The sequence below is a fragment of the Telopea speciosissima genome, chromosome 9 (genome assembly GCF_018873765.1).
Source record: "Telopea speciosissima isolate NSW1024214 ecotype Mountain lineage chromosome 9, Tspe_v1, whole genome shotgun sequence".
NCBI lineage: Eukaryota > Viridiplantae > Streptophyta > Magnoliopsida > Proteales > Proteaceae > Telopea > Telopea speciosissima.
This window is the reverse complement of record NC_057924.1, coordinates 13,120,260-13,140,019: the sequence shown is the minus strand read 5'-3', so window position 1 is coordinate 13,140,019 and position 19,760 is coordinate 13,120,260. Positions and strand designations below refer to the sequence as shown.

The window sequence follows — 19,760 nt, the reverse complement described above, 5'->3', positions numbered from 1 at the left end:
TGACTAGCAATCACAATCGAGTGGAATGTGATGAACACCAATATGACAGTTGCAGAGCCAATAGCTCAGCTAAACCTTCCCTCAATCCTCCTGATGCAGAACCAAGGGTGTACTCAATGAAGAAAAAGAAGAAGGATGTTGCCAGTTGATGAAGATCAGCCCAGTCTTAATGGACTAGGACTATTGATCCATAATGGGCTAAGACTATTGATATGGATCAGATCCAACATCATATGCCCAACTTTTATTAGTCCTAATGGGCATTGGCCTAAACCCAAGACTAAGGCCCAACCTATGCAAGTTCGGTTTAATCAATCTATGTTTTTAACATGTGTTATGGGTGGGTGGTAAGTATTGTCAATAAAGGAGGCCTTATTGTCAAAGGGAGGCTCCTATGTCAAAGTTAGGTAGGGGTTTGGTAGTAATAAGTCAATAGTTGGTAAGCTAATGTTTGGTAGGAGATTTCTTATTTTCTGAAGTCAAGAATTAGGTAGGAAAGTTGGGTTTTGATGTCCTTTCTTGGAAGCTTTTGCTTCTATTTATGTAAGGTTGTTTTCAGCCAAAGAGACAACTTTGATAATTCAATATTGTTGTAAGCAGTTGTTTCTTTTGAAGTAAATCCATGGTGTTCGATTCTTGGTGATGGAGCTGGTGTGTGATCCAAGCTGACTCCTTGCAGTGGGAAGCTAGGAGGTTACTCTTCAGCCTTTATTCTCATCCTTTTCAAGCAGATTTGTTTGTTTAAAGCTTTGCCTTTCCTACTGTCCCGGATCTATCCCTCCACATTACCCTCACTCTTGAACTAAACCATACCCTATTAAACCATCCCGGCCTTAACCCCATCGAATTGAACCTCTTTTTCCCATGATTCAGATCCTGTTTTGGGACTGGTTGAACCTTCATTCCTATCCTACATTAAGTGGTATCAAAGCCCATGACAGGGGACAATACTTTCGGACCTTCTGGTCCACCTGATCCCATGACAGCTATGCTGGAAATGATTACCAAACTGAGCAATCAAATCACTGAGGGACAGAAGCTTATGGATGAGAGGCTCTCAGTAATGGAGGCTAGAGTTGTTGCCCCTAATAATGTCACACACCTTCCATTGGATGAAGAAGTCCAGCCGGCTCACTCTGCAGCCAACTTTCCTAACCGGAGGGGTGTAGGAAGCATAGTTGTCATGGCGTCATGGCGATCCAAGTCGTTGGAGGGATGTCTGATCGATATATCGACACGTCGCCATGACGATCATGTCGACCATGGCAAAATTGTAATTAAATCCAAAGTTGAATGGCAAACTAGTAGATAAATCAAGATTTATAAGAGCAATGGCAGAATTGTAATTAATCTGAAGTTGAAAAGGAGTGGCAGAACTGTAATTTAATGGAGTTAAAGAGCAAACTGAATGGGTTAAACAGAATAGCAATAGAGAATATAAGGGGTTTTATATAAATAATATAAGTTGTCCTTACTTGCAATTTTAAAGACTTAATGTCTTCTTCAACCTTGCAATAACACGATAGAAAGAGAGGTAGAGAGGCGGTGAACTGGAGTAGTTCTAGCAGAGGAAACTCCTCCTTATGAAGACGATTCTCCCTGCAATTTCTGGAACAAAATCGCAGCACCAAGGTTTGCCGATCCCAATGAGAAATAGCCCCAAAATTCTACTGGCAACCGAATGGTGAGATCTGAAATTAGATCTGGCAGATGTCTTAGTTGCAGGTTACTAAACCAAGGCTAAAATAGGAGATTTAGGGAAGCAGAGAGTGGGTCTAAGGTTGGGGAAGAAACAAAAAATTAAAGAAGAAGAAATCAAAGAGGGAAAGAGAGGCAAAAAGAAGAAATCGAAGACGGAAAGAGAGAGGACGCCATGGCATAGGTCGATATGCACAGACCTCCAGCGCCAGGACGCCATGACAACTATGGTAGGAAGAGGCCCACAAAGGGTTCCAACAGTACAGCCGACCTTTGAAGAGCATGTATGGAGTTATTTTACTAGTGATCAGCCCACACTCCATAGGCACACTGATGATTCTCAAAAGGTTAAGCTTGAACTCAAGGAATACTCGGGAAAACATGATCCCCAAGTGTTCTATGACTGGTTGGCAGCATTGGACGACTACTTTGATTGGTATGAACTGTCGGAGGCACGAAAAATGAAGCTAGCACGTACAAAGCTAGTTGGAGCTACACATGAGCGGTGGAGAACTCATGAGAATGAGTTGGAGGATCGTGGTAGAGCACCTACCACATGGGAGGAGATGAAAGAGGAGTTGCGGGACAAGTATTTGCCACCCAATTTTAGAGCACAATTACAAGACAAATTAAATTCTCTTCGCCAAGGGAATTTATCAGTTGCGGAGTATATGAAGTAGTTCGATTCTCTATCTTCTCGTACAGGGATTAGGGAGAGAGATATTCAAGTCTTGTCACGATTCAGATTGGGTCTCAGACCTGAAATTAACAAAGCCATTGGCGTTGTTGATGTGGTGAATGTTGGAGACTGTTTTGAGAATGCCCTATGCCCTGAAGAGTTACTGGCTTCCAATAGCAAGAGGTTTCGATATCAGACCTGGGAGAACAAGAAGAATTTTCCAGCACAAAAACCTGCTACAACAGCCCCTAATCGACCCAAAATCTTTACCCGACAAGATAAAGGTAAAGCTCCTATGACTACTGGCAACAAAGCACAATATTACTATTGTCAAGCACTGGGCATTATGGTAAATCTTGTCCACTCCGCCAAAAGGTAAACGCTGTTGCTGAAGTTGACAATGCATCGGAGGAAGACGATTCTGATCTACTTCCATACCCATTCGATGATGCTGATTCTGGTGGAGCTGAATTCGATGAGGATAATGCTACTGATGGAGGTACTTATGGCATTCATGTAGTCAGCCATATATTGGAGGCTGAGACCAAAGGAGAGGATTGGTGGCGCACTTGTATTTTTTACAGTCGCAAAAGTCGGGCGACAAAAATGCCTTGGTGATAGTTGACAATGGCAGCTGCGTTAATGTCACTTCGGACACCTTTGTGAAGAGGGGAAATTTGAAGGTGGAGAAGCACCCTCACCCATATAAGGTATCCTTGCTAAATGGTAACACCTTGGAAGTGAATCAGCGTTGTTCTGTACCGCTGAAACTTCATAGGTATGGAGTGTGCGCTGTTCTGTACCGCTGAAGCTCCAACTAGCTTTGTACATGCTAGCTTCATTTTTCGTGCCTCTGACAGTTCATACCAATCAAAGTAATCGTCCAATGCTGCCAATCAGTCATAGAACACTTGGAGATCATATTTTCCCAAGTATTCCTTGAGTTCAAGCTTAACCTTTTGAGAATCACCAGTGTGCCTATGGAGTGTGGGCTGATCACCAGTAAAATAACTCTGTACATGCTCTTCAAAGGTCGGCTGTACTGTTGGAACCCTTTGTGGGCCTCTTCTTACACCCCTCCGGTTAGGAAAGTTGGCTACCGAGTGAGCCGGCTGGACTTCTTCATCTAATGGAAAGTGTGTGACATCATTAGGGGCAACAACTCTAGCCTCCATTGCTGAGGGCCTCTCATCCATAAGCTTCTGTCCCTCAGTAACCTGATTACTCAGTTTGGTAATCATTTCCAACGTAGCTGTCATGGGATCAGGTGGACCAGAAGGTCCGAAAGTATTGTCCCCTGTCATGGGCTTTGATACCACTTAATGTAGGACAGGATTTAAAGCTCAACTAGTCCCAAAACAAGATCTGAATCAGGGGAAAAAGAGGTTCAATTCGATGGGGTTAAGGCCGGGATTGTTTAATAGGGTATGGTTTAGTTCAAGAGTGAGGGTAATGTGGAGGGATAGATCTGGGACAGTAGGAAAGGCAAAGGTTTAAACAAACAAATTTGCTTGAAAAGGATGAAAATAAAGACTGAAGAGTAACCTCCTGGGCTTCCCACCGCAAGGAGTCAGCTTGGATCACACACCTGCTCCACAACAAGGATCGAACACCATAGATTTACTTCAAAGAAGCAACTGCTTACAGCAATATTGAATTATCAAAGTTGTCTCTTTGGCTGAAAACAGCCTTACATATAAATAGAAGCAAAAGCTTCTAAGAAAGGACATCAAAACTCAACTTTCCTGCATAATTCTTGACTTTAGAAAATAAGAAATCTCCTACCAAACATTGGCTTACCAACTATTGACTTATTACCTCCAAACCCTTACCTAACTTTCACATAGGAGCCTCCCTTTAACAATGGAGCCTTCCTTTGACAATAAGGCCTCCTTTGTTGACAATACTTACCGCCCACATATAACACATGTTAAAAACATAGATTGACCAAACCCAACTTGCATGGGTTGGGCCTTAGTCTTGGGTCTAGGCCAAAACCCATTAGGACTAATAAAAATTGGGCCTATGATGTTGGATCTTATCCACATCAATAGTCCTAGTCCATTAAAGCTGGGCTGATCTTCATCAACTGGCAGCAGCCTTCTTTTTCTTCCTTGAGTACACCCTTGGTTCTGCATCACCTCCACTTGAGCACGCTTTTTTTGGGTGAACACACCTTCCAACCATAGTTGTCACGGCATCTAGATGAACCAAGGCGTTGGAGGAGGACCAGACACAGGGTGACAAAGGCTACCAAAACGCCCGCCTAGGCGACCAAGGCGACACTAGTTGTCAAGGTAATGCAGGACAGATTTGAAGATTTCAAACAATCCAGAAACAGGATCTTAAACCAGAAAATGATTCAAGGTTATGGGATACTCAGATTGTGACAAGTCTAATGGGTTAAGGGCATGAAACAGAATAGCAGAAAACCAAAATATTAGGTAAGGATATGCAATCGGTTACAGAAGCAGGAATATAACCAGAATAACAGTTTAGGGACTTAGAACAGGACAGAGATAAGTAGATATAGGTCTGAACCAAAGTAGAATTAATATCACAGGTCTCTATGCAGTCATCAAGTTAAATCCTCCCCACCGATTTCATAAAACAGATCAAAACTGTAGAAAACTTAACACAGGGACAGGTTGAGGGAGAAAATCAATAACTGCAGATCAGGTGGTCAACAGAAGCCGAAATTTGGATCGCAAGCTGTTCTTAGGGCCAGGTTGAGGGAGAAAATCAATAACTGCAGATCAGGTGGTCAACAGAAGCTGTAATTTGGATTGCATGCTGTTCTCAGGTGGTACAAGGTTCGATCAAAAGATGGGGAAGAGTGGATTATTAGATTGGGCTGGGAAATAGGGGTTATGGAATTAGAAGGTGAGATTTCAGAATTAGAAATTAACCAGAATTGAGGTCTGAACTTGCTCCAGTGCAGATCGATTGATGAAGACAACCTTCAAACAGCTTTAGAACAATGGTAGGATGAAGAACACAATTAGATATCAGCCTCCCGGGTTTCCCACTGCAAGGAGTCGACTAGATTGAACACCAGTCCCTTCCTCCTTAGATCACACCCCCAGAAATCTCCATGTGAGAGCAAGCAAGCAATAGTAGCTCTAGTATTTAGGCAAATCGTGAGCTTAGTCTGCCCCCTTGGGTTGCTTTTATAGATAATAATAGAGAAGAGCAGCAAGGGACCAAGCTTAGAAGGTTCCCAAATAGAAGCTCCAACCGCCCCGCCCCCCCTCCCCTTGCTTAGAGTACAAGGCACAATCAGTTTCTAACTGATGTGAGTAAACTACTAAACAATTACCAAAGGTAAAAGTAAAACTAATAACTTAAACTAAACCACAACATAAATTGACCCAATCGGTTCATCTAACTGAACCAAAACGAGACATAATACAAAAATTAAAACAACTCAAGTACAAAAGCAAAATCGTGGCTGCAAGGCAGCAGCCTTCTTCCTCCTTGAATACACTTTCAGATTCATCACAAGGCGCCTGGATGCCAAGGCGGTCACCTAGGCAACGCCTTGACAACTATGCTTCCAACTCCTTGCTCAGCCTCCACCCAACCTCTTCCCCATACTCGTTCATTGCAAACACCATGCTCTCAATCTTATTGAATACCCTAATTGCCCCTGTGTGCTGAGGATACCACTTCTCTTAATCAGATGCCCACCAACCCAATATCCGGCGATAACAGAGCAAGGGTTTGTGTGCTAGACTTGGCAAAGTAACCAACATAGAGCTAATCCCTATTGTCCCTTGCCTTGGCAAAGTCATCGGCTAGACGTTTTATTATACAAAGACACCAAAAAAAAAGAGAAATTTCCCTGAGCACAAATTCCAAGCCATTCTTTGTTCATTGATACACAGTACAAAGCTAAATTATTAAGAACAGGTGTAAATCCATTGACACTAAAATACAAAATATGGAATGACATCAACATTTGGAAAACCACTGACGGTTTTACTAGTTTCTCTGAAATGAATAAAGATCATACAGAACATTTTACGAGTTATTTAAAATCATAAATGAAATATTAGATTTAAATAATTAATTATCTAAAAGCATTTCAAAAATAACTAAGAAATGAGGAAAGAAATTTAAAATATCAGATCATGCAATCATATATGAGCAGGAAAAACAAATATCCCAAGGGGACATATTACCAGTCTTTTATTTTATAAGCTCTTTCTAGATGCTCTTTCTTCACACGTTTCAAGACTTCCCCTATGTGTTCAGCAGCATCTTGCAAGTTTGCTACACGTACCTGGTAACAAGGCAGATACTCATCAACAAGAAAACCACTAGATAGCATTGCATAACAAAAGCTAATAGAAAAAGCTTTATTTGCAAACACTTTATGTGTAGAGAGAGAGAGAGAGAGAGAGATTCAATTTTTCAGTTTATTAAATGTAACTGGCTTTTCCACAACAGAGGAGTTTTTCCGTCACAATTTCCCTTCTAAGTAACAGAATTTAGCAGACATTTCAAGTTCCAAGATTTGTTCACAAACACAACACAGATATTTCTTGATCAGATCAGGCAAGTCAGCTGAGTCAACTCAGGATTGGCGTAGCACAATCCACAGATACAACACTGATCATGATCCAATCCTGAGTTGACCCGGCCAAATCCTCTTGCTCAGAAAGTCGCAAGTGTTGAAATATGTCTGGTGTATGATATATAATTGCTACACCATTTGTATATATCCAATGTATTTCATTGCAAAAATTGGTCAATACAGGAGGATCTTTACCATTTCTTCCTCTCTTTGTTTCTTCTTTTCTTTTTTTTTCTTTTTTTTTTTTTTTTGGGGGGTTAGGAGGTGTTAAGAATTTTAAAGTCGTAACAAGAGGACATTAAACTAAATCAGTCAACACCACAAGGAACAAAGAGCAAGATCAAATAAAAGTTCAAGAATGAAAGAGATAAAAATTAGTAATAGACAAATTAATAAAAAAAATTAATGCACTAATACTTCAACCATAAATCAAATGCAGCGACTAAAAAGAAGTGACAGATACATACCACACCCTTAAGTACAATATCAGTTTCAGAATCGCTGTTATGGTAGACAACTCCAGGGCAATCAATCAAGAAGATCCGCTTAGTCAGTGTTATGTATTGCCAAACTTTGGTCTCCCCTGGAATAGGAGCAACCTTGCAGACCTTGTGGGCAGAAAAGAAAAGCAAATAAACATTTTAGTTATATTGGACAACCTTCACCATCTCATGTGAAACACACAATGCAACAATATAGTATAGAGTACAGAAAATTATCCCCCATGGATCAAATGTGCTAATTATTGATAATCTGTAATCAGCTCAAAGTATTAATTTAGTGGAACTGCATGCAGCATTCTATTCTATAAATGATGGGGACAAAGTGCTACTAGATCTGGTTCATGAAACCAGATCCAACACAAAAACAAGAAGCTACTTAGGCTGCGTTTGGTAACATTCTCTGGAAGTGTTCTCATTGATTTCTTGCTCACTGAGAGCAGATTATGAGCAGATTGATTTTCACGTTTGCGAACAGAAAAGCAATCTGAGAGCAGATTTCTTGCTCACTACATCACACGCCATGGATCGAATTCAGATGCTTCTGGTAGGGTTACATGTGTTTATTTTCTGTTCGGGCCTCTTAAACCTCTTCATCTGTCGGTCTTCAGCGCACAGTTCACTCGTTGAGGTAATGTAGACAGATTCTATTGATTTTTATGCAAAAAATTTTGTTCTGCTTCCTGAGGTTTGCCGCTTTGCTTGAATATCTGCTTCTAGGGTTTTTGTTTTGTGTTGTTTGGATGCGAAATGGCATTTTAGTCATGTGGCAAGTGTGTAATCTCTCCTAGGCTTGGTACTTTGGTTTGCGTTGGTTAGATTGTGTTGAGAAATTAGGGTAATAGAATTCCAACCTAGTTATAATCACGGATTAAGAACTCGGGTTTCAACCAGGTTTCGACCTGGCTGAAACCGAGTTTTGGTCGAAACCTGGTATTTTCTTCCATACATGGGGAACCTTGGCTTCGGTGCCCAAAAATGATTTTTTATGTCTGATTTTTTGCATAGGACCTATTTTTTACATTTTAAACACAATGCACGAAATATTTTCACAAAAAAATCACTCAAAATGGTACTTGTGGTTATTGACCCAAGTTTACTAATGTACGTGCTAATTCAGACACTAAGCTGGTATTATAAATACTCAGTTCACATAAATTTAAAGTACAAGAACCCTGAATGATACAGATTTCCCAAATAAAACATTAAGCTTCTCCTTTCTTAATTCTATACGGAGTTTCTTGGTGGGTCTTAATCCATGAGCTGCGTACCACTGAAGAGTGCGAAGTCGTTCCTCTGAATGCACCACATATGTCCCATGACATATTACGGGACCAATTGTTATCATAGTCCATAACTGCCTATTGATAAGCCACATCATCAACTTGTCTGAGATATCCCAATCTCAGACAAAAAAAATGATTTTTTAGGTTTGAAACACTATTACCTTCTTCAAGAGATGATCAAATTGGAGTCCAAGATGCAAATCTAAGCTTTTTGTAGCAACTTTGTGGCAAGTTTGGTGCAAAAATGCAAAAATATTGGTGGAAAAATGGTTGTGCAGGTTGAAACCACCGAAACCAGAGGGTTTCTGTCGAAATTTGGGGAAGATATGGCTTTCTCGGTCGAGTTTTGGCATTTTATATACTTGGTTCCAAGTGATTCAACCAAGTTTCGCCCAAAACAGTAGTTTCGGTCGAAACCACCAAGTTTTGGTCAAAACCCTGCATTTTTTAAAATCACCCTTCAACTTGTCTCGGAAACCTGCGAAACCTAGTTAACTCGGTGGTTTTGACTGGTTTTGGTCGAGTTCTTGGTCCATGGTTATAATCCATAAATTACATCACCCTGATTTTGTTCTGCTTCCTGAATGCATTGGCTTTCTGGCTTATGCTCTATATCTTCTTTTATGGAAGTTTCTTACTATTATATTTTCCTTATTCTTTGACTCACTGTGTGGATTGGACTAAGTACATTTGACCTGTATATAGTCATTACAACAGTGAAGGAAAATCAGATAATGTAGAACTTAAAATTATTGTATTTAAATGATGACTGAGTTGAAATGTTCGATTTGACCAACAATAAACCAGAAAAAATGGGAGCATTTATCCTTAACAAGTGATCTAAAGTTTTCTTTAAGCCTAGTAATTGGCCATGTGTTTGATGCCCAGCTCAAGAGCAAAGGTACAGCTTCATATAGTGCCGGAATTACCATGATAGATGGCTTTCATCTGCAATGTGGCAATGGACTATTGGTCTATTAACCTTCCAAATGAGAAGCTGATAGATTGAAGGCACTTGTAGAGGAGGTAAATAATCTGGACGGACATCCAGTCTAAAAACTCCTTCAAGCCTGGGTTGTTGTTAATACTAGGATTATTAGCAGCTCAAGAAGAGGTAGATGAACTGATGTAGTTTTCCCCACTTTTGCACACTATACACATGCCTATTCACTTCTTATGGCATGTTATCTCCTCAACTTTCTCTTGACTGCTAGCTTTTATCAGGACTGTATCTCAGATACATCAGTTGCAATTTCTGAGATCTTTTGCAGGCTGAATGTAGCCTTCAAGAAGAGCACTCGGCCTAAGTTTCAGGTCATTCTGATAAGTCCATTGCTAATTTTTTTATTTTTCTAGTTCTTTATTTCTGATTCTACTTTAGCATACTCTGTTTTGTTAGTTTATATATACTTTTGTTAGTTTATATATATTCTGTTTTAATTATTTTGTAAAGTCTCAGCATATTATGACAGATTTATTGTAGGCTTAGAACTTATTATGATGTGTGTCCTTCCTTAGTCAGTATTCAGTCTTGTACTAGTTTGGCATGGAAAATTTACCAATTCTCACTTCAATAATAGATGGCAAAGTATCAAACATCTCAACAGCAATACCGTCACAAAACAGGGTGTCTGTTTGTAATGTGAACTAGATAGATGTGAACCAATATTTTTCTTAACTCGTTTTCCATTCTTCAACTCTTTTGTTGCTTCATAAGACCAGCTTAATTTCTGTTCCAGGGCCTGTGTCAGCTCCTTGTCTCACAAGGTATAGGATTCTTTCCATGCCAATGCTAGCTATTCAAATTTAAATCCAGAATTTAGAAACTGGCAGTGATGCTTGAACACAACCTTCATCACCAGAACCCATTTTGGGATAAGCTAGAAAAATTACGTTCGACACTTCGACTACTTCATCATCCACTCATTTGGGTGCACATGTAAGCTGAATATTGATGGTTGAATTTGAACAAGTTGTATTTGCAGGTTTCCGTTGATATCAACAGTGGCTGGTTATAAACTCCAAAGGCAAGGCATATACCCAAAGAGTTTAACCAAAGCTATCACTAGTAGAGGAGCAGTTGCCAAATGAATAATTTACTGAAGGTTGGGAACCTACAGACATATCATATCTTCTGTAGTCTCTCAAAATCTGAAAGGATTCTTGTGTTTTAGTATGTAAAAAGTTGCAGCTTTTCATTTATCCATAGCAAAATATTTCATTGCAGCTAAATTGTTATGATACCAGATTTAAATAGAAATCTGTACTCCATAGGTAGGACTTATTGGTTAACTGAAGATTCAATTGAACATCTAGAGATTAGCTCTAAAATTTATCTCACATCATGGCTGAATGTTGAAAGGATTTGTACCAGATTTCTATTCACCTTTCACCTTTAACTCAGGGGTGGCAGAATCATTGAAACCAACAGGTCAGAGAACATAAGCAGAATCTGCTCTTCCTCATTCCAAAGTACACCACCTATGCTTGTAAATTCCAAACTCTATCTTTAGCTCAAATTGGTAGAGCACTTGGAAGGAAGATGAGCCGATGAGCGTGTCTCAAGCATGTTTCAAAGGGATGGTGGCTCGAATCCACCAAGATCTTTTTTAATCAACTGTTCCTAGCATAGTCAGTTAAGGTAATCGTGTAAAAGAAGGTGTAATTTTTATTTTTATAGGTGTCATTCATCCCCAATCATTTCTTTGGGTGGATGAGTATGAATTGTTTGTTTATCCTCTCTTCCCCCCCCCCCCCCGGCTTATATGTTCTTTATCTGGATTCTTTTGTTCTACTTACTGAAGTATGGATCAAAATCATCATTTCTTAAGGATCTTTGGTCTGTCGAGTTAATGAGTTCATACAATATTGTAATCTCATTATGTACTTTTATGAAGCACTTTCAGTAATTATTACCAATATTCTTAGTTCAGTAGTGTGATATGGTAATGTCATTTTTTTTTTATTATGGTAGTATATAAGTGAGCTGTTAATCTTTTATGGTGGCATTTTCTTAAGTACAGCCATTATTATCGGTTCAGTGGTGTTATATTATAGGTAATGGCAATTTCATAAATATATAAGTGAACATGGCATTTTAGTAAATCTAGATGAGTATTGGAAGTGATTCCGTTATAGTGCCTACCAAACGTCATTCTATTTTCCCCCCTGTTCCAGAAGCACTTCTGTCGCTAGGTTACCAAACACGTCAATATACTCCCTGGAATTACTCTCTGTGCGGAGCTAAATCAAGAAAAAGGACTTTCTGAGAGCAGAATTGTTACCAAACGCAGCTTAATATCATCAATAGTACTTTGCATGTATTGGAACAATCACCCAGGAAAACATTTATTTACCCTTAAGCTAGCTAATGCAAGGCAAGCCACCCTTTTAGAAAAACAATGAACAAAACAAAACAGAACAGAACAACTCACAAGAGGAGCATAGTGGAAAAACATCATCACAATCCCAAGTCATTATTGGACACAGTAAACTCTTACCAAGAATTAATAGAAATTTAGAGCACCCAAAATTCCACTGTGCAGGTCTTCCTCTTTCAATACCAAGGGCATGAGGAACCTGATTACTGGTGTACCTTACTGTTTTCTCCAAGGGTATTTCACATTTACAGTTTAGCCATATACACTTAATGGAAAAGGTTTCTAGACCGGGAGATCTATCTCTAGACTTGGCACCCAAGTTCTTGCTACATGGAAGCTGATGTAGCAATTTCAACGGAATGAATATCTAGGACATAGTCTGGATTGGACACATCGAATTTCAGATTGCCATATACCCCCCCCCACCGCCCATGAATGTTCATGCATCTTTTCTCACCCTCTTGGCAGCCCTGAACTCTTCAATGGTTCATTTTACCACTTGGCAAACTCTGTTTTAGCTGAAACTTGACATGTGAGTAGGGGACCTTGGAATCTACCTGTCCAGAAAATTTCAGCCCTATACAATCTGCCACATGGCAGAACTTGGGTACTAGTCTAGAGATACCTTAAGACAGTCGGACTAGAAAAAATTCTCCAATATTTTGTAGTAATTTAGTTATACATCCTATATTATTCTTCATGTGTGTTAAATATTAAGTAGTTATTTAATTAAATATTTTACAGTTCTTTAATTGTTGAGGAACTCTTGAGGAACTCTGATTTAGGAGAAACCTGAGTCACAAAACCCTATTCGGGTTTACTATCGGCCCACCCGACTCAACTAAAACCCAAGGACTAGAAGGGAATGGCAATCTTGTAATAACCAGAATTGCCAACGTTTAACTTGGTAGGTAAAGGAAAGAAGACACAGATGTGGTATTAAGCATTATAGCTTAGCGGTAAACTTGGAAGTAAGAATAATTAAAGGACATTAGTGAAATAGAGATAAAGGGAATGGAAAATTTCGGTACTACAGAAATAAAGGTAATTATGTCAAAAGAGAGGATGACGTTAGGATGTCTTCAACCTTGAATCACGGTAGGAAACAAACCAGCAGCAATAGCAGCACCTTCAAGGTCTGTTCAGCTCCTCAATCAAGGTCACCCATCTAATGGAAGGTAATGAATAGATTCATAACCTTTACCCCTGTTGAACCCACACCACTCCAATCTCATCTATCATATATCAGTCCCAAGTTAAACTCCTGATACTGAAGATTGGCGGCACAATCACAAGCAACGATGTTTGCTGGTTTGCAACTCAAGCAAAGTGAACTTTCCAGGTATAATCTTAAAGGGTTCTGATCTCCCAGGGAGGAGTAGTTTAAACTCCAAGTTTCAAACCCAAGCAATGAGGTATAAATCAATGGGCTTTTGTGTGGTTATGTTCTACCGTCAACAGCAAGAAAGTGATAACATGCACAGATTAACAGCAGGGAAGGAGATAAGAAAATAAAATATTGTTAAAAGGAGAACAATATGGGGGATTTAATGAAAGGACGGGGAAAGAACAAGAAAGGAAGAGGATGAAACAGAGAGGTCTCGCTGAGAAGGGGAGAGAAGAAAGAAGAGATGAGAGAGAGGGGAGATGACACAGGCACTCAAACCGAACTCGATTTTCTCTTACATTGTGAAATCTGTCCAATGAATTGGGTTACAAGCATATTTATAAAAACGAAACTGAAAGTTTCCTAATTGTAGTCTAATGGTGAAATAGAAGTAAAATTAACTCTATCTCTTAATTATCTAACCCAATCCAAATCTATAATGGAATTAAATTCTAAAACTAAAAATGGAATAGAACTCTAGCTAAGTAAAAGATTACAGGATAAATCCAAATTAGTAAATAAATAAACTGCTAATATCCTAATAGACCCAAATCCCAGTTCTTAGTCGGAACCCTCAAACAAAGGGTGTCAAAACCTAGCCCGAACAGATGAAACGACCCAATTAACCCGGACAGAACCAAACCGATCCGTATCGGACTGTTTTCGGCTGGGGTACGACGGGGCCGTCTGAAAATTGGACCGCATCGAACCAACCGATATATAGACCAAAAACCAAACCAGATGAAATCGATAAAAAAAAATCAATGCGCATGAGGTTATGAATAGCTGGATTGATTACTATATTAGTGAGAAGATTTGCGGTTGTAATGGGAATTGTTATCAATGAGTATGAGGTTATGAATAGAGAAAATGATTTCTAATAATGCTTCCATTGATCTCCTTGTTCACTATATAAAATTAGTTGGACACTTAAATGAATGATTTGATAGTAAGGTTTATTATGTGATTTTAATGTTAGTTATCTTTCTTAGTGATAACTATTCTTTGATTTCAATATTAGTTATCTTCCCCTTACAATGATTTTTCTATAAACACTGTTTATCCATTGATCTCAATATTAGTAATCTTCCCCTTACAATGATGAACAATGATTTTTCTACAAACACTATTTGTCCATTGATCTCAATATTAGTTATCTTCCCCTTACAATGATGAACAATGATTTTTCTACGAACACTATTTATCCATTGATCTCAATATTAGTTATCTTCCCCTTACAATTTATTCATCTTCATTCCGATTACAACATGAACACATCCATTCAATTTCCCTATTATTGGTTGGTCACTTGTTTGCGTGGGGAAGATGATTTAAGTGTTTTTATCGAATCTTTCCTTACTACAAGTTATGAATGAAAGATTAAACTGGTATTAACCCGATAATAAAGAACGAAATAAACCGAAACCGTACCGGACCGTAACCGAAGTTTCATAACGGTTTGGTTTTGGTCTCACCCATTCCTAGACCAAAACCGGGCCAAACCGACCGTTTGACACCCCTACCTCAAACAATGTTCAGCCTTGTCCAAAGAACTGCTCCTGCATTACTGATATTCAAGGTAACAATATGCCTTGAGAATCAAGGAGCACTTTGTCACCTAGGTATTGCCTTGACAACTACATAATGCAAGCCAACCTTTTATTCAGAGAATTAACATTTAAATTGAGCATGGTCATAGTCATGCAACATAATGAGAAATAAACAGATAAATCAAATATTGGCACCATCTGATAACTAAACCATTGCTATATTCCAAAGACGCCCATGGATCTCAGATGAATTAAAGTAATATTAGCGCAATTCGAACAGTATATCAAGAATGAGGAAGGATCATTACATTCTTTGTACGTAGAGTATTGATGACTGATGATTTCCCAACATTTGGATAGCCCACAAACCCCACAGATATTGCCTGCTTGTCACTTTTTAAACGGGCAAATTGCCTCAGTACAGATAGAAGAGAGCCCTATCAAACAACGAGATGAAATTAAAAAGTTGCAGAAATAGATCATCAAATTACGTGTTACACAATAAGAAAACTAGCAGGAGGTCCAATAGCAAAGAAAATTGAGAGATATGGGGGAGTTACCTTGCCAAAAGATTTATTGATGCTTGCATGGAAGGCTAAAGTAGGATATTCCCTGGATAAAACCCTTAGCCATCCTTTTGTAGCCCATGCCGGAACCAAATCACACTGATAAGAAGGGAGTGGAAATTTTCAACTGCTTTGCAAGGAACAAAATAGAAGAAAACAAATGCTAATCCTATAAGCTCCAACAGGAATAGGACAGTGACCTTGTTTAGCAAAAGAACCATATGCTTATGCTTGCAATGCTCTTTTAAATGCTTCTCTAGATGATAGCATCTTGTACCTTGTGGATCCCTTGCATCCAGCACCTGTAGCGGAATAAAATAAGTGGAGGTTGTAGGGACTAGGAAAAGAAAACAATAAGCCAACTGTGCATGGTGAATGCATATTAAACAAGAATGGGATGGAGGCAATTGATTATGTTCCTTTTTAAAAAAATAAAGATGAAGAATCAATACATTGACTACATTGAACTGTTCAAGTCTTCAAGAAGAGCATCCCCCCCCCCCTTCCTTTTATAGATGATCCATTGCAAACCTGTCTTAGCAAACTGATCCAACTAGGGTGATCTGCTTGACAAAAAGTTTTTTATGATCCTAACCACACAGCTTTCACCCTTTTTCCCAAACACAGACATAATAACTTCTTACACAGATCCAGTCCAGATTTAAATCTCTGGTCCTGTTGCTATCATGCTGTTGCAACAAAACTTTAATGGGGTTCTATAGTGTAGTCTACTTCCCTCAAACATATAGAAGTAAGTACAACAGATGTTCATCTAGTGCTAGGGTGGCAGGTCACTGAAGAAGACTGTTTATGAATTAATATCTGATATTGGCATTGCCATGGTGTTTCTTCCATGGTTTATATCCCTCAAACAAACTGTCAAAATTCGAGAAGCAAATATGGGGGACGTTCATTATGATGGTGACAGGTTAAAATTTCAATGTCAGGTTGCTGATAAAGACATGAGAGCTTATGAGTTAACAGCTGCTGTGGATTTAAACAGAGAGGAATGCCAGAAGAGGATTCATGGATTCAAATAGACAATTGGAACAAGATCCACAAAGGCTATGACACAGAAGGGGCTTCCTTTATCTCTTGTCAGCACAGTACTTGAGAAACAAAAAGTGACATACAAACCAGGAAACAAATTTGCAAAGTACGAACCTGGATGACAACATCTGAGGAGTCTATGACTTTGTAGAGCTCTCCCCATATGCGTTTGCTTTGCCCCTTCTCAAACATTGTATGCCTAACCAGGTCCCTGAATCCATCCCCCTCACATCCTTCTGCAGAAGGATTAGCTGCAGACTTTTGCTCAAAAGCATCTGTGACACCCAAAAGCATAAGTAACGATAGCATAACCGTCCTCAGCAAAGCAAACACTTCCAACTAGGCAATTATGCAATAAGGCCATCACAAGAATTACGTTCATTCTGACCTGGGCTTTCTACACTTATACAAGCACGCAATAAGCTTTTTTTTTAATAGGTAGGCCCCAAGAAGAGTTGAACTCATGGCCTCTTAATGTGAAGTGTTAGTTTACCCTTTTGGATTAGCATGCAATAAGTTATATGTTATGTGTCCATATTAATTGAAAAGTTTTTGAAATACAGACTAAATAATGGAAAGTTCATTAGTTCTTTTTTTTTTTTGGGTAAAGGGAAAGTTCTTTAGTTCAATGCATTGAAAGTATATCAATTTAATAATGTCAATAATGAAAACAGGTGTGAAAAAAAAATCTTTACCCTGAGATCCATCTGCTTTCTTAAGCAAAGACTCATAATCAGGAACCAATAGCCTTGGGCGCTTCCTCTTCTTCTTAGGTCCAAAAGCATCCGCAAAAGGTTCATTATCCAGAAGATGAGCCCTAGATTGCTAGATTGACAAGAAAGATTAAAGTCAGTAGACAAAAATATAATTTACAACATACTAACATAATTACATTCATAACGTATTCATGCTTTTTTTTTTTCAGAAACAATTAGAAGTGAATGGGAACTATCGCAAATTCCTCCAGATTTGGCTTCTTACTCTCAGATTTTTCCCTGCAACTGGGTAAGGACAAAACATTGTGTATAATGAAGTTCTCCAGCCTTTGAAGATTATAAGCAACAAATTATGTTGCACGTATGTCTATCAAAAACATTGATGCACATAACATAGATACTGGGTATCGAGAAGTTTTGAAGCATTAGCAAAAGTAGTCCCTGATATTGAGGAACTTAACAATGAAAAAAAAAATACTCTTCAACACTCTCAAAATAATGCTCCTTCATTTATGCATGAGTACATGTCATACGACTCATCCATAGGTCCAAGTATGACCATACCACACTAAGGCTCATCATCTAACGGTGCCATATCAAAGCAGCATCACCTTCAACCTACAATCACCTTGTAACTCACCAAAACAACCGACAAGGAGGGGGCAGGCAAGGACCAGATTTGAAAATTAGAACAAGAGAATGGCACATAAACAAGTTCAAAGAAAAAAGGGCAGCCCCCTTTCATGTTTAGGACGAGAATTTATGTACCAACAATTGACCTGCTTAGTAATTCTAACCATCCAAACCAATGTTTTATCCTCAATGGTTTGTCAGAAAGACTGAAAAACGTAAAAGGTTCATTCACATATCATATGATCTGTTTAATCTTTTCAACGGACACCTCCTAGGAATGCTTACAATTAATACTCTCAAGCATAGTTGTCGTGGCCTCTAGGCAACCAAGGGCATTAAAGGGGGCCTGGATGCAAGGTGACACCAACAAGGTGCCTAGGCGTCCACCAAGGTGACCAACATGACCAAGGTGTCTGGATGCCTTGGTGATGCCTTGATGCAAGGTGACACCAACAAGGTGCCTAGGCGTCTGCCTAGGTGACCAAAATGACCAAGGTGCCTGGATGCCTTGGTGATGCCTTGACAACTACGCTCTCATGCATTAGTCACATGAAAAGGCACTATTTTATTTTTCCTAAGGTGGCATGAATGTTGATCACTACTCACAAGAGACGAGTCAGAACAGAGACTCAGAATGATGAAAATTATTCACTAAAAAGAAGACATCAAACAAAATAAATTTAGCAGCTCTTAACAGAGTAATCCAAATAATATGAAAAAAGGGGCTTCTTCAAATGGCTTTGGCAAGGGAACAGCAATAAGGTCCTAAAAGCTTGTACCTTCTGGTGGTCATTTAGCAGGGACAGGGGTAGTTTCCTCTCCTTCAAAATGACATTGTAGTTACTTGACATTCGATTCTGGAGCTCATCACGGAAAAACTCAAGCTCTTTCTGTCCTACCACTCTGGTATTTCCTGCAAAGTTCAAAAAGAAAATGGAAGCCAATTAGTCATATGCAATAAAAAGGGAAGGCAGATGACCAAAGATGGTGAGAGCTTATAACAGATAAAACCATTAGTCGAATGAGATATAAAGGAAGCACTCGGGACTCAGGATTGGCTTTTCTAAGTAACCAAAAGAACTCCATTATATAATTGGGGTCATATTTTCAGGTCAATGGTTCAACCCCTGAATTCAAGTAAAATAAGTAAGCATTCATATAAATCAAACTAAAAATCTCTTAATGCTATCCTCTAATCTACTGGTTCAGCAGCCTACACAAGTAAGTTCACTGGGAGATTCTAATCTGAAATTAAGTGAACATAAAAGAGAAAATTGACGAGTTAAAGAGCTAGTCGAGAATAAATCACCAAACCAACGGCGGTCAGGTTGAATCCGGGTGGAAGGCAACTCCTTCGACTGCAACTCATGCTTCAAAATTTTTCCTTTCCGATCACGCTTTGGCCTGGTATTGTACATCTTAAGACGCCGCACCGTTGCAGCGCTCCGGAATTCTTTATGTCCATCACTTCGGTTGACATCCAGGGAATGTTTTGGCTTCCCAGATACATTAACCTTCTTCTCTTTCTTCTTCGCCATTTTTCCTCCCCTGCAATAAGAGCTCCAAGCAATCAGTATTGAACATACGCACACTACTTTTTCATCTACACAATAATATGGACACAGAGAGGTCAGGCTTAAGTTGCCAAGTTTAATCCAAAAACCCTAAATGCCACCCTGAAAGCCTGCAAGATTTCTCGCTATTTACCTTGAGGAACGAAGGTCGCAGGACTTCGC

General features: G+C 39.1%; 1 protein-coding gene across 1 annotated transcript in view; it reads right to left on the bottom strand.

Moving 5' to 3' along the window:
• The window catches only part of LOC122640829 (nuclear/nucleolar GTPase 2), a 24,398-nt gene extending 4,638 nt beyond the window's left edge, over nucleotides 1-19,760 (bottom strand). The window contains exons 1-10 of the mRNA XM_043834076.1: nucleotides 19,727-19,760; nucleotides 19,334-19,575; nucleotides 18,804-18,937; nucleotides 17,371-17,500; nucleotides 16,790-16,950; nucleotides 15,826-15,927; nucleotides 15,620-15,724; nucleotides 15,368-15,496; nucleotides 7,424-7,564; nucleotides 6,562-6,662 (exon numbers count right to left, since the gene is read on the bottom strand). Of these exons, the coding sequence (XP_043690011.1) occupies nucleotides 6,562-6,662; nucleotides 7,424-7,564; nucleotides 15,368-15,496; nucleotides 15,620-15,724; nucleotides 15,826-15,927; nucleotides 16,790-16,950; nucleotides 17,371-17,500; nucleotides 18,804-18,937; nucleotides 19,334-19,562 (1,232 nt within the window). The 5' untranslated portion in view covers nucleotides 19,563-19,575; nucleotides 19,727-19,760. The remainder of the gene's footprint in view (nucleotides 1-6,561; nucleotides 6,663-7,423; nucleotides 7,565-15,367; nucleotides 15,497-15,619; nucleotides 15,725-15,825; nucleotides 15,928-16,789; nucleotides 16,951-17,370; nucleotides 17,501-18,803; nucleotides 18,938-19,333; nucleotides 19,576-19,726) is intronic.